The sequence below is a fragment of the Harpia harpyja genome, chromosome Z, assembly GCF_026419915.1.
Source record: "Harpia harpyja isolate bHarHar1 chromosome Z, bHarHar1 primary haplotype, whole genome shotgun sequence".
Taxonomy (NCBI): Eukaryota; Metazoa; Chordata; class Aves; order Accipitriformes; family Accipitridae; genus Harpia; species Harpia harpyja.
The window spans coordinates 80309579-80334954 of record NC_068969.1 but is presented as its reverse complement, the minus strand read 5'-3'; the positions used below and the strand labels follow the sequence as shown (position 1 = coordinate 80334954).

At 36.2% G+C, this 25376-nt stretch overlaps 1 protein-coding gene across 7 annotated transcripts in view; it reads left to right on the top strand.

Annotated features, from left to right (window-relative positions):
- The window catches only part of CNTLN (centlein), a 198779-nt gene that overhangs the window by 105774 nt on the left and 67629 nt on the right, over nt 1-25376 (top strand). For all 7 annotated transcript variants that reach the window (XM_052777310.1, XM_052777313.1, XM_052777312.1 and 4 more), the window contains 2 exons: nt 18951-19000; nt 24010-24101. In XM_052777310.1, the coding sequence (XP_052633270.1) occupies nt 18951-19000; nt 24010-24101 (142 nt within the window). The remainder of the gene's footprint in view (nt 1-18950; nt 19001-24009; nt 24102-25376) is intronic.

Below are 25376 nucleotides of genomic sequence, written 5' to 3'. Positions count from 1 at the left end.
GTTTTTGTGGATGCACTTAATTTGATAGATCCTACTGATTGTTAGCTTAAGTTGATATAGAACACGTGTAAGCCAAATCCAACTCAGCATTGCTTAAAGAAGAGTGTCAGTGTATGGATTTTATTTTGGTTTAAGTCTGTTTTAACTTCTGTCTCTGATTAGGCCAGAGAATTAATGTTAGGAAAACACGATTATTTGTTCTTTGTCTTTAACTTGCATGTACATTGCTCTGAAAATAGATGGATAATAAATAAAGTATAGGGTAAAACCAAGGAAAGCCTATTGATGCATGTCCCAGGCTCCAAAATACAGTCATTACCAGTATTGGCACACTGTAAACAATCTGCTTGTAAGTTATGAAATTTGTTTTTAAGTCCGGAAAAACTGGAGTTACTTGGGAAGTCACTTATTCTGGTGGTGCCTAATTCCAAATCCTGTTGAAGTTGGTGGAAAGTCTTTGTGTCAGCCACTACTTTCTGTCAGGTCCTTTCTTTTGTAGTTTTCTTATCACAGGCAGGGATTGCTTTGACTTTCATGTAAGCTAATAAACACTGCACCTTTCAACCTGGACACTAACACACAAACAAATACAGGGTTTAGGATGTAAATTTAAGCATGTCTTTTTAAAAATATATAAAGTTTTCTGTTTTCCTGAAGTTCAGAATGCCTAATGTCAGAGTTATTTTTTTGAGAATGCTGATGCAGAATGTGTGGCATTGTTACTATCATTTTTTAACTTTTTGATTAGTAAAGAATAATATGTGCATATTGTATTACTTTGCAATTAATAATGAAATATGTTTCAGAGCCATGGGCTGCATCCTCTCCACAATTAATGATGTATAAATTTGAGCCATTTGTGCATATAAAAGACAGTATCTCTATATAGCTACAATCCCATACTAGATTAGTAAAATATAATAAAATTTAATAATCAATAATCTGTGATTATTCAGTGTGTGCTCAATGCTTTATGCATATATTTCTCCTGATTTTCCCAACATTCCCCTGGAAGGAAGAGGGTTTTTTTGCTATTAATATAATTTATGTTTGTACTAAGTGCATTAGAGAATAATTATTCTCTGACTTTATAGAAACCATTTTTGGTAATAGTTTTACCTGACTTCTTTATTAAACCTCCTCCCCTACTATTTACGTCTTCACAAAGAATATCAGATTATATTCCACCATGTATATGATGTGGATTGAAAGCTGCATTTTTAATTTGAGTTATAAAATCTCATCTTTTAAATTCTTTATTATTAAAACAAAACAAAACAAAAAGGTCCAAAATTTAAGTTCACTTTGAGATATGAACCAGTAGCTAAGAAAATAGTTGCAACTCATTGTCTTAAGAAATCCTATGGCAACTACCAGCTAAACTCATGCCAAAATTGAAGAGTTACAAACAGGAGCACAAAGCAGTAGTTGAAATAAATTCCCTAAGTATTCTTTGAAGTGTTTATTAATGCTAATGGCCAAACGAAAACAATTCCACAGCTTTGCTAGGATGTCCCATTTTGGTCTTCTCAATCTGGGTCATTTTCCCTATGAAGTATGCAATACCTGCAGTCATTTCCTGTTAAGTACCATGTTATTGGAGGCTACAGAAGCAGGTATTGTATTGATGTTCATGTTCTGTGTTTCGAAAAATATGCTATTTGTTCACTTTTTCTCCCCCTTAAGCAGACCGAAAAACATAGTAGAGTTCAAACAGTAGTTAACACTTAGCTGAGGAAGAGAGTGACCCATGCTTGTATAAATACAATATTTGTATTTAAGCTGCATAAAACTGCTGAAAACTTGCAAGAGAAAGATCTAGTAACATAAAAAAATTGAAATTTCTTTTATTCAGCTGTGTGACCCTGGTGCTTTGAGATTCAGCATCTAGCAGCTGCATAGAACTGGAATATCTTCAATGAAAATAGGCATATCACTTTACAGATAGATAAATTTTTATAGATACATATATAAACATACACACAGATATATATAAATCTAGTATAGTTCTCAGTTTTAGATGGATTATTTTTAATCTTGGCTATTAAGTGCTAAATGTTGTAACTTTCTGTAGAATTGTATTGACATATACGTCCTTCGACATTGTCTTCCCAAATTAGCTAGATTCATCTTTGTATCTATATTATTTGGATTTTGCTGAAATTCAGGATAAGTTAGTGTGTAGCATGTCCAATTGAACTGCTACTTGATTGCAAGCTAGCTAATTGAAACTACTTTGGCATTTTGTATTAAATTCTTGTTTGCTGAAATACAGGGGTACCCTGTCCCTTTGGCCTTTATGTACAGACTTTGGAAAGCTATATTTGACTGTGTATAAACTATTGTGGAAGCTTTACAATTTTACATCTTTTGTTCTGGATTACCTTGTAGGAGGTCTTGTAACTGATAAAAGCAACATTGAATTATTAGACCTAGTACATTCTTCAGCATACAACATTATGATGTAAGTCATTATCTTCACAGCTAACTGGAAATTGATTGTCTGTATGGTGTGGTCATACGCAGCTAGTGATAAGGAGGAAATGCGTATAAAGTGAAAGAGATAGCCACATCATTCAAAGAACCATTGGTAGTCATTCTTTCCTCCGAGTGCCTGAGTAGTTGTGCATGTCCTCCATGTAGGAAATGTGCTCTGGATCTTTGAAGCATGTGGAGTTACCGTAAGCTTGGTAGCATCCTTACTCGGCTATAGCAGCTACTTAATAAAGGGTTTTTATTAGCTTTGCTTTTTTAGGAAAACAAGACCTCATGATTTCTTCTTTCCTTATTCTTTGTAGAGTCAAAGCAACTGTTCTATACCCTGTCCACTGGTATCTCACCAGCCAGTTCACAGGAGCCTAACTTGGGACCAGCAGCAGCATGTGATGCCTCTTGCCATTTCTAGCTATCAGAATGGGTATGGTGGAGGAAAGCTAAATTTACCGTTCTGGAATGGTGGCAGTAAGAGACACAAGCCTAGGCTTTATGAGTTTCTCTGCTTCCTGAATGTGCCTTTTTTTTTTTTTTTTTTCTTTTTTTCTACAGGACCTGCTGAAAAAATGCAGTTTTGATCACCTTGACAGTCTCTTTGGCTAACCAGGAAATATCTGGTCATCAGAGACTTTTAGTTTTTAAACCTCTGTTGTGTGCGATGTCCAAATACCACAGTATTTTTTTTCTTTGTTCCACTTGATAGCTATGTTGTGTACCAAATTAATTTGGAGCAAAGCACATTCATGCTACATCAGTGTTAAAAAGTGTCACCTACAGAGTATAGCCCTTCTGACATATGTACTATCTCTGTAGAGTAATCTTTCTTCATTTTTAGGAGTGCTGGGACATAGCAGGCTTCTTACTGCAGAACAGTTAAATCTAATGTCTCAGGCCTCTTGTTTACTTTTTACTGCAATTAGTAATTCTATACTGCAAAGCCAAATATAGTTAAAATAATGATGTATTTCTTTAGGTTTTGGATGGATAAAAAGATTGCTAAATCTATAATACCACCTTTGGTTCCACTGAAAATGATTAGAGCCTAGATTCTGCAGCTGGTGTTAGGGAGTTCTAACAAAGGTACATGCTTACTGACTGGACTGAACGTTGCTCAGTGGAAATGACAGGCTCAAAGTGTGAGAACTTGAAACACTGAAGTTGTTGGCTAAAACCACCCCAAATAATTTAAAACGTAAGAGAACAGCACCATTAGTTGTACTACAGGGTGCAGTTTTTAAAAGACATTTTTAAAGGACTGAAGTCGGAAGTGTAAATGCCACATGAATTCATTTAGGGGCTTTTGCATAATTAACTTACATGGCCGCCTTTTGTGAAGAGAATTATTTTTGCTTTTCTAGCAAGCTTCCAGTTACATTTTCACAAGGCACTGTGTCAGCTAACTGAAACAAATATATTGTTGTTTTCCAGTGAGAGTGAACCATCAGGGATGATGAGATTAATGATCTTTAATTGTTAAGCTTGTCTCTAGAACTTTTCTTACCTGTGTCCACCAGATCTTGTAATTTCCTGTGTCCTAGCTAACAGACAAATTTGGGAGCTTGCTGTGGTTCTGGAAATCAGATGTGTTGATCTTTTTCTTTTGTTCTTCCATATTTAATCAAACTTTTCTTGTCTGTAGGTATTAGTTCAAAATCCAATTGGTGTTATCAAATCTTCATAAGCAGCCTGTAGTACTTCAGGGCCTTCTCATACATGACGAAACTGTGTCATACTGAAAACATGCAGTCATGCTGTTAAAACATTCTTCCATAATACATAAGCAGGGAAAGGCAGAATTAAAGTTGCATTAATGATAAAATTTGGGCATCATCAGGGACAAGACTAGCAGAGGGATGTTGGAGAAAGGTAGCAACTCTAAGTTAGTTTTCTGTAGTGTTGCTTGCATAGAAGTATTGCCTGCCTTGCTGTTGAATCACAGTGATTTCTGTAGATTATCTGAATGTTACAGAAATGATATATTGTACTGTTGGTAAGCACACTGCCTGTGAGAGTGCTGTTTTTTTCTTATCTTTATTGCCTAGACAAAAGTTCTTCAGCATTTAGAAGGAAATGTCTGATTTATCAGCCGATGTATATATGTATAGATAAAAATAAAGAAGTACTAAGTGTGTCTTGTTAAACTGTACTGAATGTTCATAGTAAGAAGCCTATGAACCTACAATCTGTAACACCAAAGCACACCAAAGCTAGTTACATAAGCTGTCAGGCTGCTATATTACAAGAGTAATGAGGAATTGATGAATATAGGTTTCTCTCCAACACCTCCTATGGAGTTCCTGGGAATTCTGGTAATGGCAGCACTGCTTGGTGCTTTCTGGCAACAGCTCAATTCAGCATACAATGCTAGTTTTCCATTTTCCTTGCATGGTACTGCTTTTGGAAGGGAAATAACAAATTTTCAAGTTTAGGTATATCTCAGCTTTGGAATTTCAATAACTGAATTTTACAAAGAAGTAGACACATTAAGTTTCTTCAAAGAGTGCAAATAATATTTTAAAATTAAAATTATTAAGCAATGTATATGTATTCTTGCCTTGTCCCTTGAAATTTTTCCTAAAGTGTACAGTTCTGGGATTCCAGAAACTCCAATGTGGAACAAAGTGGACCTTTATTGTGGCCCAGCATGATCTCTGTGATGAGCTCCTTGGCTCTCTTTTGCTGCATGAGGCAGAATGTACATACATTTGCATATACATACAAAAAGTTTAACCTATCTTAATGTTTTTGGATCTTTTTCTAATTTGTAAAGAATTCAGAATGCGTTTCCTAAGAAGTATTATTGTATCTGCTTTTTTCAAACACAGTCACATGAGAATAAACATGGAGTCTTCCAAATTTTCCTAAAACTCAAATATTTCAGTGTAAGAAATAATTTAAGAAATTGATTTGCACCCTTACTTTGCATTATTGGAAACTAGCTCCATACTAAAAACAAGCTGTAGGTAATAGAGACTTTGGTGTATTGGTGATCTGAGGTTTATATAAATGTTAAAAGCACTGATGGGACAATAAAACTCTCTTGATATTCATGCAATGGAGTCCTCACCCTGTGTGCTTCTCTGGGTTATGTTGATTACACTGGTACCCCTGTCATGGCCCTTCAGGCTGAATTCTTTGTGAACTAAGTACAGGTAAACACTGTTTATGATACTGTTCTGATGGTCTTGTTATAAAGGAATGAAAAAAAATTCAAATTAAAATAATGAGCATAATTCACACAATGTAACTTTTTTTTTTAAACACCTTTTGATCAGTCAGCTGGGTTTTGTGCTACAGTAAAACAAATAAAAGATTACTAAGTGGTAGATAAAATTCTAGACATGGGTTTCTGCCAACCTTTTGCAAGCTAAAGGTTATGCTGCATGTTGAAACTATTTTCGTTGCTAGTGCATCTTTGGTTGAGTGACTATTAATTTGAAATATATCTCAAAACTCATTCTTGACAACTGTGACACTGTTCACTTTTTTGTTATGTGAACAGACATTGGATTGGTGGGGGGGGAGCTGCTTTTATCCTTTTTCGCTCCTGAATGTGGGTTGTAAATCAGAGAGACTTTACTTAGCACCAACAGATATTGCTTCCTGCAATTTTCATCCATCCTATAAGTGACTGAATTGGGAAACAAGAATGATAAAGACATATTTCTGGGAAGTGAATGGACAAAGTAAGATAGATAGCTCAATGACTCTGTATAGTGAAATATTCCATTTCCTTGGTTAATTAAGTCTACAACTTTCTTTGTGTAAACTGTAAGTTTACAATTTTCTACCTGTAAAGGAATTCCAGTAAATCATTCTGAATAGTTTGAATGTTCACAAAATGTAAGTAACACTAGTACTTTTTTGCTTTACTCTTCTTTTGGCAGCGTTATCCCCAGATGTATGTAATGGTTTTTGTTCTCTCACACAGTCTAGATCAAACACCTGCTCCCAGGTTTACTCTCACCTCCCAAGGCTGTCAGTTGACACATAAATATACAGACCCATGAAAAGAGTGTATTTTGCCCTTACTGCAGGCAAATGTTCTCGAATCATAATGCTGTAGGAACAAAGTGAAGAATTTCTGTCAGAGTAGTATTTCACATGTAAAACTTGGATAAAGTTTTTGCCTAGCTTCATTTTCATGACTCTAAACTATTATTGAGTAGTAGAAAATTAAAATCAGTGTATTATGATGTATCAGACTCCCCATCCTAATTTATGACAGCCTCTTCCTATATTTTCTGTATAAGCTTGTTACAAAAGTATGTGTAATGTGCATTCTACTCTGGTTTTACAGAGTAGAATTTTTACCTTTTTGAAGACTCTTGAACAGAGTACAATTCAGTTTTGCTTACCTAGAAGACCTTTCTGTGTTGATTTGCTGTCTTTCTTCTCAAGCGCTTTTCTGAGGGGAAGAAAACAGAGCTTCTTCTGCTATCCCATTTTCCTTGAAAGGATTTAGGCTATTCGGCTTAAGCTTTGGATAAGAAAAAATTCCCTGGCACTACTTTGACCCAGTGTCTTTAAAACTTACTTATTTTGGTTACTGTCATAAGCAACACTACTGTCCCTTTTTAAGAACCCTGATAAAGAGCATGCAAAGCTTGCTCAGCAGTCTTTTTCTGTCTGATTTTCTTCTTAATTTGGCTTTCCAGTCTTAAACAATCTTCCATGACTCTGGAGGAAAACATTTGAAAAGGCAATAGTTAACCTCTTGGACTCAGAGGAAGGCTTCCCCGACTGCAGCAACTCCTGTACTAACCCCCTGATATCTGTCCACACCAGCAACAGTACGCATTAGGAGATTGTGGTTGGTTCTGCTTATTTCTCCAAAGAGTCGTCCTGCTGCAGTCGTACAACATGTAATCCTTGGGAAGGAGTCGGTTTCCTCAGTGGGTTATTCCTTCTTATGTATTCAGCTCTATTAGAAATGAGATTCTCTGCTTGGTTTTATTTTCCAGATAAAATTCCCTGGGAACAAATGGTCTTATTGTTTATTTGTGTGTTTATTTTAGACTGCCATGAGCATCGTCTCTTAATTCCTTTTATCTGTATGCAGAGGAGTGTAGGAGTCTCCTGCTGGCCCTACCTGTGAATGTGGAAAGCTGCTGATGAGCAATGGCTGACTTATGGGATGTGTATTACTCAGGAGGCAATGGTTTGCTAGAGGACTAACTAGAGTCCTCTGGCAATGGGTTAACCTAGGGTCGGCAACTCTTGAGGGAGGGAGCCCTTTAAACTGGTAAGTGCAGAGAGAAAGTTTATGCTATAGTTCAAGCTATCTTTCTGAATTACCTTTACTTTAATGCATTGAGACCCAAGTGTGCATGTATATATGTACCTTACATTTGGAGCTGTGTGAGGGCTCCTGATGGTATCTTTAGAACTGCTGACAATTAAAAATGATGAGTACTAGGAAATTTTGTTCTAGCAAGAACGTATAATTTGCAGAAGCCCTGCTTATATGCAGATGGTACAAGCATTTCGCCTATTCTAGTAACTTGATAAGTAAGCAACTGTTACAGAGCATTTCTTGCTGATGCCTAGCTATAATCTAAAAGAAATGAGAAGTAATTCCTTTGGCAAAACTGATTCTATAGCACAGTTTTTATTATGCTACCTCTTCCTATGTTCCAAATGGGTGAGTATTACAAAAATAACTAAATAATGGAGGAGTAATCAAAAGGGTTATGTTGCCATAAAATAGAATTCAGAATATTGTATGATACTGGAAAGAGCAGATACTATAATTGTGGGTCAAGGTCAGTACCTTTAAAAATGTATGCAATACCAGCATAAACTATTAGCTGGATAGATTTGATCTCTCTTGATTTCTTACTATCCTTGTTTTGATATTGCCAAGCGAGACTGTGACAATCATAGTTGGAGGACAGAAGTGAGGCCTTGGTACATAAAACAGGATGCTGTGTGCTTTCCTGCTGCTCTTGGTGCCTTTTGTATGTATATGTTAAAAGCAAGAAGAATGACTTCATGAAATCATTGATAGTAAACAAAACACTTTGAGTTTGGTTTTGGGATATGAAAACAAAGACATGATTCTACTTCTGACCTGCCACATTAGAAGATACTGACAAGTCTTCCAGGAAGTGCCAGTAGATTCCTGCTAATTTAGAGTGCTGATGCCTGTTAATTCAAGGACTTGGTGGCTGCTTCTTGGCTAGGAAGGAGTTGGAGGTTGTTCTCTGACCATATAATATAGAGCATCTAAGACTGCTGCTGACCTGGACTGTTACTTGTCAACAGAGTAACCTTTAAAAGTATTTTGGAGTAGGTTATATTGTTAGAAGGTCTCTTTGAGTTTTTTACTTTTTTTGGAACCAGATAAGGAAATGCTGATTGTTGAGAAAGAATTACTGAAGCAATAGAGTCAGATTCTACCAGATATACTTACAAGCAGCATAACCTCTCTATGCAGAATGCTCAAAGCCATGAGGCAATTTCAGGTCTGCATAAAGGTGAAAAGCAGTACACCAGTTTCCAGGCTTTGTATGGCTTTAAGTCACTTTTCTCCCATCTGATAGGCTATCATTCAAACTTAGCAAAGCTGCTAGAAAATACAACATTTGAATATGAATAAGAGCAAGGCATTTTTTCTGGAAGGAGTCATAAATTCTGGATTTTTTTTTCAGTCCACTAGGTTTTTTTACTCTTTCAAGCACATTGCAAAACCAGTCTTTTTTTCCTCCCTCTTTAAGAAATGGTCCTGAGCAGAAAAGTGTATGTAGGAGCTGAATACATATTTTAAATAAGATTTTCAGTTCATCTAACAGATACATATTAGTGTGTTTGTTCTTAAAATTAGAAACAGCAATCATGTGAGTCACTCATAGTTATGTAACCTTCATTATTGGCAAATTTGTTATGGCGTTACTGTAAATTTTCTGGGTACATTTTTCAGTTATACAGTCTTCTTCAGGACTCTAGAAACCTTGACTATAAACTAACCAGGACTGAAAAGACTTTTCCAGTGCCATCAGAAAAGAGTTGTTTACCATGATTTGAAAATGTTTTTACCTTTTCAGCTTAAAAAATTGAAACCAAACTGATTGAAATGATCCTGTGTAAAGAATGCATCTAGATACAGGCCAAGTGATAATTTCAATTTCAACATTGCAGACTTTCAGAAGTGGCTCACTGTGTTAGCATTACCATTGCAGATAAGAATTTAGACTTTGAGTTTACTGAAACTTAATGAAGTTTAACACTGAGTGGTTACTTACTTTCTTTTCATCTGCATTGCTGATAGTTATTCCTAGTAATGAATCTCCTTTGCCTAAGGTTATTCATGTATACAGCTAGAAGATGTTTTATGTGAATTTTCAGAGACAATTCTGAGCCGTTTTTTTAATTGCTTTTAAAACATATTGAACTTTAGAGAGATTTTATTTCTGTTTTTAGCTTTTTCATCAATTTATTACTATTTAAGAGCTTATTTGCAGAATTCTGGAGTTTCAGTACCCTGCAAGGTTTCACCTACTCCACATATCAATATAAAAGATTGTGTAAGTTGTCAGAATACTTCACAGCATTTGATAAACATTTGCACAAAGGTCATGTCTGGTATCTCTCTATTGCTTTAAATTATATCCTAAGAACTTCCCTTTTTTAAAGTTGAATTATATAGTAGAATGAATACACAGCAGGAATGTGTATTTCTTGTTGTCAGGAGAAAAGCTGCGAAGATGTGAATTTATCATGAGCTGGAAGTGATCAATTTATACTCATGCTTTGGTTTGTTTGTCTTTCCTCTTGACCTGCATATTTCCATTGTATTCAAATCCCATCGTTCCTTCTTGAATTATGGTTCAAAGGTCTATCTTCTCTGAGTCTATAGAGCAAACACTTTTTTCCAAAGAAAAGGTTTTTGTTTTCCTATTATGATTACCATAGGCTTCCTTTTGAGTTCTACATTTCTGTATGTATTTAATTTAGAACCTTAATCACTTCTGTTGTCTATGTTAGGTTTTTCCATAGGCCTCTTCTTTTTCCTTTTTTTTATTCTCCTGGTTCATCAACCTTAACTACAAGACTGCATAGTTTCTCTTTGTTCATTCCTTACCTGTTCGGGGCGGGGGGGTGGCTGTTGATGTTGCATGTGGTTTGCTTAGCAGCACTTTGGTACCTACATACATCGTATTTCTCCTTTTGTACAGGGGTATCATCTCTGAATGAACTTCAGTTTCTAGCTTTTCCCTGTACAAATGGAGCTTAAAATCTGTTTCTTGTAAAATGCTTAGAAGGTTGAGGCTTTTTAATCACGTAATAGACATAATAGAGAGATCATATTTATGAGATGCTGACTGAAATAACACATAAACTTAATTAAAAGCATAGAATTTGAAAGTTTCAATTTTAAAAAGGCAGAAAATCAGTTTTCCTCAAAAAATGCTAATCTATAAACATCATACACTATATTTTTTATTTGTTTGCTCAAGCAAAAACTTACATAGTATGAAAAAGAGAACTAAAAAGCACCCTCCTTGTCAACAGATACGTTGTCATTAAGAGACCTGTGAAATGGTAAACTGAAAGCATCCTCTGTATTCTATGTTGCTGCTTTACAAAGCAGAGTGGACTGTTGCCAAATTTTTTTAGGTTTGTTCTTCTCCAGTGCCTAAATACACTCATTGCTGAATTTCCCTACTGGGAAAAGAGTTGTGCTCAAATACTTGTGCTATTCAGTATTGTAATCTGAAATAGGAAAGATAATTAACCTAATCTGCAATGTAAATTTGTAATTTCTTTCACTTTGTTTAGTAACTACTGGATTTATCAGGAGAAAAATGATTTGCTGTTATTTTTTCTTTGCTTTTTTAAATCAAGCTTGTGGTTGTATCTAATTGAAAATATGAAATTTGTGGAGCAGTCCTAAAAAAATTTGCTGGAAGCACAGCTAAGTGGAGATTAACACAAGGCATCTTTAAATATACATCATCCTCAAAATTGCTGGCTCTTGAAACATCTTCAACTCCCAGCATTTCTACCATCAAAAGATGGAGGAGGCAAGTACTAAAGTTCAGAGATTTCTTTTCATTATCCATGCCTCAAGACTATGGTCAGCTAGAAAGACTTTACACAGAAACTACCTTTCCACTGTAGAAATATCTTCAAAGATTCTGTCTCTCAGCTTCAGTTTGTGTCTTGGATCTTTTCAGATGACATAAACATGATACCCTTTGCTCAGCACTTGCTAAATCAAACACAAGTTCTTCAATGCACGGAGAAATCCCCTTTCAGTTAGGATCAAAACCTGGCGCATTTCTTCTTTCCATTGTTTGATGTGTTAATTGAAACCGAACGATGCAAAAACCAATGCAGTAAATCCAGTGAGCATATGCTTAAGATAATTACAGCAAATAATAGCTTCATCTGCTAAAATAGTGTTGGAAGCTCTTATTCACAGTATCTGAACTTTGATACTGCTGTTCTGACTCTCTAGTTCCAGTAGTTTAGTATTCTGCATTACCACACACAGAGCTTATTTTTGATCCTTTGAGTTGAAGGATTGCAGAGGCAATCCTTTCTTCACCCTCAGTCAGTGAGGGAAGCATCTCATGTCACTAAAATCTGTGCAGCTGGATCATAGGTCTCTTCATGTACCTAATCTGCTTTGTAAAAGAGTTGAACATGGATCATTTAAAAAGACTGGTGGGTAAGATGTCTGTTAAAGGGAATGCCACTTTTGGGGAGACACACACGGTTGTTTATCTTCAGACCCACTTGAAATGTTTTTTTGGAGGGGGAGGGAGAGTTTCATGAAGATAAATCAGTTCTTACCTGTTAGGTTGGCACATCTGTGTGATGGGACGCAGAGGGAGACAATGGCGTAAATGAAAGGCTGGAAAGCCAATATCTCCCCCCACCCATGCTTTTTACTGCTGAGTAATTTCTTTCAATGTTGCATTATACTTCAGCAGTTTTCTGTGACTTCTTCAGTTACCTTGAATTTCTCGCAGTTCCTTCTTGCTCCTTAGAAATTTCTTACTTGACCCTTCTTTGATGCTTCTTCCAACTGATCGTGTTCACTTGTTCTTGGGGAAAGTAGCAATCATACAGCCTCTGCAAAGAATTGTACTCTTCAAGAAGACCACATTACACCCTTTCATCCTTTTTGTTGAGCTGCAGTCTTGTAACTAAATATGCAGGATACAGTACTTTTGTGGTGAATTTTAGAGGACTGAACTAGATGTGTATTTTTTGTTAAAATGCATATACAGGTGCTTTTTTTTTTTTACAAGTTCTAGCTAGAATAGCATGTCAAAAATACTGAAGTATGTCAGAGCACATTTTACTACTGAGTTGGGAACAAACAGAAGAGAAGAGTGACTTGCTTCTGCATGTGGTTCCTCACATTGCAATTTTTGCTCTGTTTTTTGCCTTGAAATGTAAAAAGACTTAGTAAAAAACCACTTGACTGCACAGTCATGATAAAAAGCCACAATTACTTGTACGTTCCTTTTTCATCTTCTGATTTTGTATAATGAATGGAATATGTATCAAGACATACAGATTATATATTTTTATTTTTCTCTGTTAGCACTATATTTGTCATAAAAATTCTCTAGAAAATAAAGTTTGAATGTTTTGTTGTATTACATTTGTTTTTTCAGAGAGAAAAGATTGAATAGAAATCAGTATAGAATATGTTCCCAAATGAGTTACATACTTAGAAATTTGCTCAGTGCTAAGTGTGTTGGCCTTGAGTGGCCCAATCTGTGCATTCAAAACTTAACAAGTTTGTGATCTGAACATTGTCAGGCTTCAGAGATTAGAAAAAATGAAAGAAGCCAAGAAGCCAGCTAACTAACTAATTAGGATAGGATACGATGACAGTAATTGGTTCAAAGAGGGAGGCTATACCTGTCTAAGCTTCCCCAGATTGAAAAAAAATTTAAGCTCAGATGCAGGTAGCAGTCTCCCCAGTGGAATGCAATTTATTCAGTTTGGTTTAGTGTGACATGTGTGATTATCTACATATGAGACATGATGTTTATGTGCTGCTGCAAAGAGCATCAGTCTTGGGAAAGGAGAACATCCTGTTTGCCAGAAGGAATCTAGTCTCTTAGATGAGACCATGAATGAGATGAGACCTGCTGTCTAGCTGATGTGACAATGTCCTCTTGCACCAAGAATGCTCCTGCAGTAAAGGGACTCTTTTTAAGGGTAGGAGGAAGCAGGTGTTGGTAGAGGGAGGTTACAAAAGATAAGGAAAGCTGTTTTAAAATAGTGTCAACAGTAGCTGACTGGCATATTAAGCAACAGAATGAGGAAATAATTTACAAGTACTACTGTGCTAGAAGCCCCAAAAATAAGATGTGGAGCTGGACTGCTTGGCATCAGATGACACTCCTGACACACTAGGTGTCTCAATGACCTGGAGGAAGGAGGGTAATCTGTGGGGAACAGTGTTGCCTGGGTACTAGCTTTGCAGGAATGACAGAGTAGGATTACCTGGTGAGAGAGTGGCACTGTATGAAAAGGATTATTTAAGTGTAATACCGGACAGTTATTACAGAAAAAAAGAGTACTGTGTAATGCTTTTGGATAGAAGTCCTATATTTTAATAACAAATAAGTAGCAGTGAGGTTGTACTGCTGATCTTTTCATCAGGATGCTGATGGTGATGCAGAAATGCAAAGCGAAATTCGATGAATTTTGAAGGACAGGCTGTAATCATGGAAGGTTTCAACTATCCACATAGAGCCTGCATCATTATCTTGCCAAGGCAAGATGTAGAGATACAGGTTTTGTATGGAATAAGTAACTTTCTAGAACAATCAGTCTCAGAAGCTAAAAGGAAAATTACTGTTCTGGGTTTTATTTTGAGTGGTATACAGAACTTATTTCAGAAAGCATTAGAGAGAAAGCCTCTCTGTAATATTTACCTCAATACAACAAGAAGCACAGAATTGTGCAACTTGGAGGGAACCTCTAGAAGCTGTCTTGTCCAACCTGCTGCTCAAAGCAGTGGCAGTTTGGGAAGGCTGCTTAGGATCTTGTCAAGTTTTGACAAAGGATGGAGGACATGGAGACCAAGGATGGAGATTTCAAAACCTTCCTGAGCAACAGTTCCAGGGTTAATGAGTAACTTCTTTTTATATCTAGTTTGAATTTAATGTATTCTGACTTGTGTCCATTGGTTCTCATACCATCCATGGTGCTCCTCTGGGAAAAGTCAAACTCATCTTTTTGACACCCTTGCGTTAGGTAGACAGCAATAAAATCTTGCCTTCTCCTGGAGCTAAATCAACCCAGGTGTTTCACCTGTCATCATAACTTATGTGCCCAACCCTTGACCATTGTGATACAGCTTTGCTAGGCTTAATCTAGTAGGTCAGTGTCTTTATTGGAGGAACCCAAAAATAGGCACAGCCACACATGCAGCCTCAGAAGTGCTGAATAGAATCAGTTTTGTAAACCAACTGACTCTGCTCCTGTCTATACAGCTAGTATGTTGTTAGCCTTTACCACAAAGGCACGTCACTACCTAATGTTCAACTTGTGGAACCCACTTTTTCTGCAAAGCTGCTCTCTAACTGGGTGGTCTTCTAGAATGTCCTGTTGGAAGGGGTTATTCTGGCAGGACTTTGGCTTTGGTGAACTTCATGAAGTTCCCATCAGCCTATTTTTTTTACCTATGAGGTCTCTCTGAACAGCGGTCCGGCCCTCTGGTGAGTATATCAATTTCTCTCCTCCATTTTCTATCATCTGTGAACTTGCTGAGAGGCACTGTAACTCATCTTCGAGGTTGTTAATAAAGACATTAAACAGTACTAGCTCTGTTATGGATCCCTGAGGGGTGCTTTTAATTTTGTTGAACTCCACACCATAGATCATCACCCTTTGAGCCTAACAGTCCAGCCAGTTTCCCAGCCACCTTACCTACTTTTCAATTCAGATCTCAACTATTTGGCAATAAGGAGGTAGGAGACCATCTCATGCCTTGCCAAATTCAAGGTATACACCATTGGCTGCTCTCCCTTTATTCTTACAGCTGGTCATCTGCTTACAGAGGCAGTCAGGTTGGTGAAGCAAGATTTTTCCTTGGTAAATCCATGCTAGCCGTTTCCAATCACCTTCTTGTCCATTAGGCAGCTGGACATGATTTCCAGGATGATTTGCTCTGTAACTTTCCAAGGAAAAGAGGCAAAGCTTGTATTTCCCCACATCTCATCCTTTATGAAGATAGGTTCATGTGATGTTTGCCTTTTTTTTTCCCCCTCTTTTTTTTAAAATTATATTTAAATAGTAGCAGAAGAGAGTAGACCAAATCAAGTGGACTGGCAATGTTCACTTTCCAGAAAGGGAACCACATAAAAATGAAGCAACTAGTCAAAAAACCTCCAATCCCCCAAACACAAGAACAAGCAGTACAGAAAGTCTGTGAACAGTTGGAGACTGTTAAGCAAGGTACTGTAGCTGAAACCCAGCTGAAGTATGTGCTAAAATTTAAAAAATGAAATTTAAAAAAACCCCAAACCAACCCCCACCCCAAAATAGTCTTAAAAAGCTTTCTGTAAAGACTCAGTGGGGAAGTTTTTGTGGCCCTCACAGAGGAAAGGTCAGCATTTAAAAGTTAAGCTTGCATTGGTGAGAACAGTTAGGCCAATAAACAATGGCAGGACAAATGCAAGTGGAAAGTTGAGAAGGCTAAAAAAGCTCTTGAAGAGTGGTTTTCAAAGATGCCTAAGCTGTGATATTAAAATTTTGCTTAAATAAAGTGAAAAAGAAGCCAGTTAGGAAATTTGTAGGTTTGCTTAATGATAAAAGTGTAAAAGCATACACTGGGTTCACAAGGCCATAAAACTCAGTGAATCTTTGCATCAGTCTTCCCTGCTGAAGATGCTAAGAAGGTGTCAACAACTTGGCTATTCTTCGTAGCAGATGAGTCAAAGGTGTTAGATCTGTTTGAAGTAACTGTACAGCAACTATGAAATCAAGTAGATAAGTTATTTGTTAATATCTTGATCTTAATATCTTCACAAGATACACCCAAGGGGTGTGAAGGCACTGAAGTATGAAATCACTGAACTGTAACCTCATTGTAAACAGTCACTGTGCTAGTGGACTGGCAGGCTGCCACTGTAACTCCCATCTACAAAATGGGCTCCAGAGGCAGCTGCAAACCAGTGAGCCTGGCTGCTTCCATACTTGGGAAGATGGCAAGTCTGTCTTTAGGAAAAAGGCGGGGCGGGGGAAACGACAGAGAGGGAGAGAGATCGCTGTGCACAGATCAACACAGTTTTGTTGAGGAAGCATCAGTGTGGCTCCTGTAAAGGGAAATCCTGCTTCATTAACCTGCTGGAATTGCAGAAGGGTGACAGTAACTATGTGGATAAAATCTGGTCTGTATTTTCCAATTGCCTTTGACAAGGCTCCACATGAAAGGTTATAAAGAAAATCCATTCTGCAGGATTGGAGGAAAGGTCCTTTTAGCAACAGGGAACCTGTTAAAGCAGAGGAAACAAAGGGTAGTGCTTACATGCCACTTTCAGGGTGGAAAATTGGAATCAGACTGCAGAAACTGTTAGGCTTGTGCCCTCTCCTGAGTAGCATCTGCTTTTGCCTCTGCTGGAGACAGAGCACTGGTGATGGATGGACCCAGCACTGGTCTAATGCAGTTGGGCATTTCTACCATTCATGCAAGCCAGTTATTGACTTGTGTGGGTTGGATCTTGTATTACACATTGTAATTTCTTGTCTAGGCTTGCCTGAAATATTTCTAGCTTAGATATATCATAGCTTCAGTTGGAGAGTATTTCACAGACAAATGAATTTATTTGGAAGTGTTTCAGATATTCAGACTATAAACCTACCCCTTTACTTATTTCATGTCATTTATTTACTTCTGCATGTCTTTCATCACCCTAGAAAAAATCTTTATGTAAAAGTTAACTCTTTTAAAATATCTTGTACAGTTATCATTGTATGCTTGTCACTTAGTGTGTAGGGAGGCAGTATGTATGTATACATATGCATATAAACATATGTTCATTCAAATAATGTTTTTAAAGGTGAAAAATAACATGCTTCAGAAGATAAGAGTTTCAAGCAGGAAGCATGTAATGTTGAATACAGTCTTTAATTATGTAAACAATGTTTTTTTAAGGAAGCATTTTGCCATTCAGTGCAAAAAGTGAACATGCTGGGAGGAGTTAGGATAATGTGGAGGTAAAAGCCACTGTAGTCTGTGTTACAGAAATTGGTGATGACTGATGCATGGAGAATGAAAGAAGAGCAAAGGGAGTCAGCCAGTGAAGGCAGCTGAGTGATCCTGAAAGTAGCTGTAGTCTTATGTGTCATGCAAAGCAAGTTACTTTTAACTTTTTACATTTCTCATTTTCTTTGTGCTTCTAGTGTTACAGCTGAGTCAGAGATGCGTTTAAAATATAATGTGCTTTAAAATACTGCGTATACTGAAAGACCTCTTGTTTTAAACCCTTTTCTTAAGTTTGCAGGTATCTTGGCCAGATTTTCTTTGTGCCTTATCTCAAGGGGATTTTGTGAAGCATAAATTTACTGTGAAAGCAGTTAGGTGCTGCTGCTCAGAGTACAGCAGAAACGGCTGGGAGGATATTAGCAATCCAACCTTCAGAACAGAGCTAGAATAATGTGTATTTGTATAGGATGTGAAGTTATATTTTAAGCAAAATCTGCATATTAAACTCCGTTCTGTGTGCTGTAGGATCCTAGGCTAAAATAGGTGGGGATCTTACTGCTAAAGTAGTGCGCGACTATATAATTAAAGATTGTGTCAGAAAACAAAAGTGTAAATGAACCATATAAACTAATGTCTTTCATTCCATCATTTCCCACTTTGACTTTGAAACTTTAGCATTCGTATCCTGGCAACTTTATTTGTATGTAATTTTAATAAAGTGAAAAGGAGTAATGTAAGTATTGTGTTATACTGACTTCAGCTGGTTGATATTACAGAAAAAAACTATAATAGTAATATAGTAGTAGGTCAGGGCTAGAAAAGGGGAGGAGAGATTTTGTTAAAAAGTTTCTCAAATAGCCGCTGAAAAAGATTAATGGTAAGATATATGTGTACAAGGTTGGCTGGTGGTTTCCCCTGAGACTGAATACTTTATTCCCCTCTTAACAGGATTCCACCTCCTGCCGGTCTCCTTTTCATCTCAGGCATTTCCTTACCTAAAAAGGACCAGTTGAAGCTTCTTAATTTATGTTACAACCAGCACTATATCTGAATTTTGTAAATTCAGATTTATAAATATTAATCAGCTGTTGTACAAATGACTCCTTATGTTTGAAGTATGCTAAGTGTCGTCAAATTAGAACTAATTTCTGGGTGTTGACAACTTTCTCCATAGTAATATATTGATATGGTTTTGGTTTAATTTTTTAAATGGTTTTAGTGGCGTCTATGTGAATGTTCTGTCGTTCTTACTTTTTTATTTCCTCTTTTGTAGACTGAATCTTGAAGAAGAATTGGATCAGATGAAAGTACACCAATCTGTGGGTAAGTTCACAATGCAGGAGTTTAACTGTGTTGACAACAAAAAAGGGAAGATATAGTATTTTATATGTGTATATGTAGTCTATTAGAAATACTAATTTTAAGGTTTTTTTTTTCTCCAAAGGTTAATATATTTTTGTTGAATGTGTATTTTGTAAGCATAAGGCCATATATATTTCTATCTCAAAGTACTTTTACCCTTAAGTTCTCCACGTGCCTATTAAATCAATGACAATTTTTATATACAGATATACACTACTATATGTTTGCAACTTATGTGTATACACTACATATAAAAGTAGTTAATTATTTTGTTTAAAATATGTATGTATATAAATACATATGTGTAAAATCTAAAACATGTTTATATCTTTATGAAGCTTTTTCCAGAATCTGAAATGGTTTTTGCAGTATTGAAATACAGTGATACAGAAATTTCATGCTCATTCAGACTTCTTTTTTAATACTAATCTCACAAAATATGTGAATTTCAACATAAATCGATATGGTGGAACTCTTATAAGAATTGATCATTAGTATCTTCTTTTATGTCTTTACAATCTTTACAATAGTTGATGGTTCTGTGAAGATGGGTCTTTGTCAGTTGGATAGGTCAATATATTACCATTGTCTCTCTATCACTCCTCTGATTCTTTGTATTATTCACTGTTCCTGAATCATCTGGGAGAAGTATTCAAGAATGCATAGTTACAGTCCAGCTGGGTGTCACGTCTGTGGTGTATTCTTTATGCACAGTATTGTGCAAAGGAAGGGAGTAGGAGACTTGGAGAAGTACTCTGCATGTTCTTAGCAATAAAGCGTTACCATTCTTTATCCCAATTTTCTGCTGGTGGGTGTTCTCTTTTTTGTGGTACTGTTGGCCACTTGAATGAAAAAATAATTTTTTTTCCCTTTATTTTAAATTTGGTTTATAGTATCTATAAAACTTAAGTGGAAATATCCAGCTGCTGAAGACTGAAAGTTACTGGTTTCTTTCATGTTACTTCTTATGTGTTACTTTCATAGCCCCAGATAGAGCTGAAGGGAACTAGTTAAGGTTTCAAATACTGACTTTAAAAATCATTTTTTTGCTTTTGCCAATTTAGTCAGTCTTTGCACAGAGAGAAGTGGAAAGGCAACCAGCGGTGAGAAGGAGTTGAGGGCCTGCTGAGCAATAACCATGCATTTCCAAAAAACAGTCAGATCCCTGAAACTGCCTGTTCTTGACATGTTTAGTACTTTAACAGTTAGCCCTTTATTCCTTCTTTTTTCATTATCTTTTCAGATTAAACCGTATCCTCTTTTAAAAGTGTGTGGGTGGATACATACTTCTAGTTTGGTTATTGGTATGATGATTAGTTGTTGTTATATTGGGACTGAGAAAAAGGGTTAAACTACTAGTGAAGCGTGTTAGGCAAATTTTACTTACCTTTAACAACAAATGCTGGAAAAGGTATCATTTAGAAGGACATGAAATTTTTTGTAAGATTCAAAATCAAGTCCAAAGATACCTATTAAGCAACACTTTTTGTTAGCACATAAGACTGAGCTGATTCCAGCCATTTCCAAACTTTTACCAATTGAAGTATAAAAAAATAGTTGCTCACTCAGTCTATAAAAAGTAATTTCCTTGTTCCCTTGCAAATCCTAGGGTATTGCAGTGTGGTGGATATGTTTATCAGTTGGCTGACCTTTTCTAGAAGACTATACCGTAATGACTGAAGCTGGATATCCATCTTTGAGCATAAATGAGTATATTTGAGCAATCTTCGATCGTGCGCTAAGAAAGTTTTTACACCCTCTGCCCTAAAATGGGTATTAAGTGTCTCCTCTTCCCAAATAGAACAACCACCTCAGGTCTGTTGTCTGTAATTTGCTAAGAGTCCAAACTTGATACTGTCTAAATACACTTTGTTCACAGTCTCAGTTAGTATCTATTCTTTTCTAAAAGGAAACCTGACATGAATTTACTTAGCTTATGAGTGATGTTGGAATTCATTTTCACCTTAGCAGGTACCTTTTTGTACCTGTTTCCATCAGGCATTCTAGTGCCAAGGGATAAATTCTGAAAAAAGTGGCCAAGATTCCCTGTATTAAAAAAGATAGGCTCTATCCTCTTGCTTGATTAGATACCAGTTGTGTTTGTCAGGAGGAAGTACTGGATAGATTTGTTGCTCACCCGTATCATTTTTCAAACCCTGCCGGTCAAAGATGAAAGAGGTCAGGGAAGAAGGAAACTCTGGCCTTGCTGTTCCCAATTTCTTTCCATTCTGATTCCATTGTCCAAGGTGTCTCTTTCACCATTGCCTATTATTTTCCAGTAGTCATCAAATCCAAATTCACTGTTCATGCTATTCATGTCATTATTTGTGTATGAATGTAAAGAATGTGTTGGCAGGTACTCATGCCGTTTCCTCCAAAAGCAGGAAACTGGGTCCGTCTGATCCTATTCAGAAAAATAGCAAGTGCCTTATTAAAAGAAGGTAAACTGTTGGGCCCCTATTTCTTCAAGGAGGCAGTTTGAAGGCTTCTTTTGTTATGAGAGTTCTTCTGAATCTACAGGATCCCCAGGTCAAGTGTGAGAATGGCATTCCCTTCTTCCCGTCTTCGCAGTGGTTTTTCCCACTGGCTGTTTCAGACTTGGCACGTATTTGGGAGCACAGGTTGGCTACCACTGGAGTAAATAACACAGTGGCTTTCTGCACCATGGCACTTACTGTCTGTCAGGGGAATCCTTCAACTGGTGCATACCGGAGGGAAAAATGTCATTGTTTTGGTGGTTCGTGTAGGTATTCTGTGAGTGACTAATACACAGCTGGTTTTTTTGAAATTGATAGTTTTTTCTCTATCTAAGAAGGCTTTCTGCAAATACTAATAGTGAACTGCAGTATCATAGGTCAAGTACCGTTTTGGCAGCAGTGTTGAACTAACTCATGATCAGATATGGTGACTATTAGTTAGGAATTAAGTGTTACGTTCTAAAGCTGGCAGTTAACTACGTTTTCTCAGTGGGATGTAAGTGTACTTCTGTAAGACCACGGTAATTTGATGACTGCAGATAGTGGGGTTTATGACTTGACTCCTTGAGGGACGACTTGGTATTTTTTTATGTAGGAGTATGACAGGTAGACCATATATCTTGCTGAGTAGACTGATATGATGAACCTTACTGCTATCATAGACAGACAGTTATAGGCAGTGCTGTTTCATTGCCTCCCTAACCAAAATTACATAACAATTAGAAGGGAGAAGGGGGCTGAATAGGCCGTTTATTTTCTGCTTGATAGAAAAGGTTGTGCATCAGTGACCTTTGGCTTTTCTTTGATTTATGTTGCTTGTGACTTCTGTGATGATGCTGAACATGTATAGTCTTTTCTATTTTGCAGTAGTATTCTTTATTCTCTGCATATAATATGTTTATTTATAGATAGAGTTTTAAATTGTATTTTAATACATCCACATAATAAACATAACACCTTGTGTGCTTTGATCAGTTTCTTTGACTATGGGAAATCATTTTTCTTTTCAGTGGAGTACAGTAAATGCTGATATAAAAGCTACAGCAGACATTCAAATGAGTGAATATTTAGAAAAAGATGAAAAGCATGTTCATATTATCTTTGTGTGTTACTTAAAGAATGTTGTAAATGTATGCAGTACCACTGTGCTGGGGGACTGTAGTCTGAAATAACATGGGAACTAACATATTAATATCAAGGTAAAGGTACATATTCCCCAGATGCATAGTTTTACCTTTTTCAGCTTTTATTATCTTTAGAATAGTGTTCCATTTATTTCATGAATACAGAAGTATTAATTGGCCATGACATGTTCCAAAGACAAAAGAAAGGTCTAATTCACTCTAACAAACTTGTTAGTCACTGTTTATATCAAGAGGATTGTGAATCTACAGAGAGTAACACTGTTTTCTTCTACACTTGCTTTGTTTATAAATCAGAAGTTTTTAAGTGACCTGCAGTGGCTGCTTGTAGTTTGAAATGATACTTCTAAAGCATACCTGCACCATGTAGCACAAATATTTATCCCTTAAGTTTAATTCTTTAAGTTAATTTGGGGGGAGGAAGAGCAAGAAAAGAAATGTGAATATTGTGGTGTTTTTACAGTGTCTGGATTTTTTTGGCTCTTTAATGTAATATTTCATATTCTAAGGAAAAGTCCTTTTGAGGTGTATAATTGTTCATTTCTGTGAGCAACGGCAGTTTGTGAATGCTGAGCTCTTGGTTCAAATCTAAACAGAATGTGTTTTACTTCTGATTTACTCTACGTATTAGTACTTCTAAACTTTTTCTTAGCATTCTTCTTTATGAATAGATCTAATTCTTAACTCCTCTTTTTTTGTGGGATTTTTAGTACCTAAAGTGCATAGCTGTCTCTCAGAGTGATGCTTAGAGTCATGTTCACTCTCATTAGTTGTATCAATTTCTAATTGTTATGAGTTCACAGTATTACAATGGAATGATTTGTGTGATTTATCTGGTGAAGTACATGATCTTTCACTTAACAAAAAAGGGGGTTTAAAGTTTTCATCCATCCTAATTCTGTTACTGTTTGCTTTGTTCACCAATCACTCTGATCCTCCTAGCAGGGGACAAGACCTAGAGAACAAAACTGGTAGTGACTGTGTAGATAAAAAGGCAACGAATTCTGCTTTTAAGGCATAGAGGGAATAGTCTATAAAAGAATAAAAATCAGAATGAAAGTACAGTGTCTTTAACCTGCAGATCTATTGTACCTTTGAAAAGCTTGTACTCTGAAAAAACATACTGTGATGCTACAAAGATTCATAATTACGTGACAGAACATTTTGAAAAGAGGTCACTCTTTAGAAACTGACCAAAAGGCTTGTCAAGAAAATAGACCACATCATAAATAATTGCGGAAGTAAAGAATGCATTTCCTTAAAATGTCTAGGTGTTGTTTTAGTGAAATACTAGGTGTCAGAATGTATTCATTTATTCTCTGATAGAGAGTTATTACTTATTTTCTGATAGAGCCACTTCTTAAACTTACTGAAGATGATGGGTTCAAGGATAGTACTCCAAAGAGGAATATGAAAGAAGTTTCACATCAGACATTACAGAAGGTAAGATACCAACCACAGCAAACAGATTTAAATTTTAATATAAGAATCATATATGTATAAGTCAGTACTCATGAATTCAGGCTATGATTTTCCTTTCCTAATTAAAAAATACGAATTTCCAAAATCATGTCAGAAATGAATTCTAGTGAAGTAGCTGTGAATGTATCATGTGAGATAAGCATGGTTAATGTCAGAGAAAATGAAAAGAATGTTTAGAGGTATAATGTTAAAAACTAACAATTTATCTAAATCAGAAGTAACATACGCTTAGCATTTTACCACTTTTAAGTTCAGAAACCTTCATTTCTCTTGCTGGGTATTTAACTTCACATGATATCAGGTGTTAATCTCCATAGAGCTCTTGCTATAGAATAAAACTGATGCATAATAGTGATAAATCCACCTTTTGCTGTATTTAAATTTTAGCACAACATTGTATATGCAAATATTTTCTACATATGTGGGTTTATCACTCTTTTCACAAGATAGTACCGTATGCATTTAGTGTTCTTTGGCTTAGCAAATATGATGAGCATTTAATCTTTACTGCTCAACATTCTACATGTTTTACCTCATGCAGTAACAAGATGTTCTTAACTAGTTGCTATTTGTATTGATATTTGTAATATACACAAGTAGTTTAGTATGTTAACAGGTGTTCACTTAAGAGGGCTCACTTGTATTTTACCATATGTTTCGTTTGCTGCAAAGAAAAGACATCCTTCAAACAGTATCCTGCCTTTTGTTTGTCATTTTGCAAAACAATATTTGTTTAATTACTTATAAATCTTTAAAAGCATGCTTAAATTGAATAAACACAAATCTATAACTTTGAATGTCAGTTCGGGTATGTCTATTTATTTTTTATTTGTGAATTAACTTGTAGGAAGTATGGTAATTTACAGCAGATGATGTGATTGCATATACTTGTAACACTTGCCATATGGTCAGGCAATGAAGGCTGTCATCTCGTTATTACTGAATGACAAACATCATGTTAAAATAATAACACACAGAATAGAAAGTGCTCACATTCATTTATCTTAAGGTAGAGTGAGTAATTGAAATAATATGAATGCTACCATCTGAAATGTCACACAGTTTATGCTTGCTTATCATCTATATTTCAGAACTATAATTTTGTTTGCCATGTACTACATAATTTTTATCTCTATGGATATACAGAATTATGATGGTACCTTAGGGATAGGTGTAGAAGCTATTCATTGTTTGTTTCCTTCCAGCTGTCATATATGACTTTAAGTGCTAGTGAGT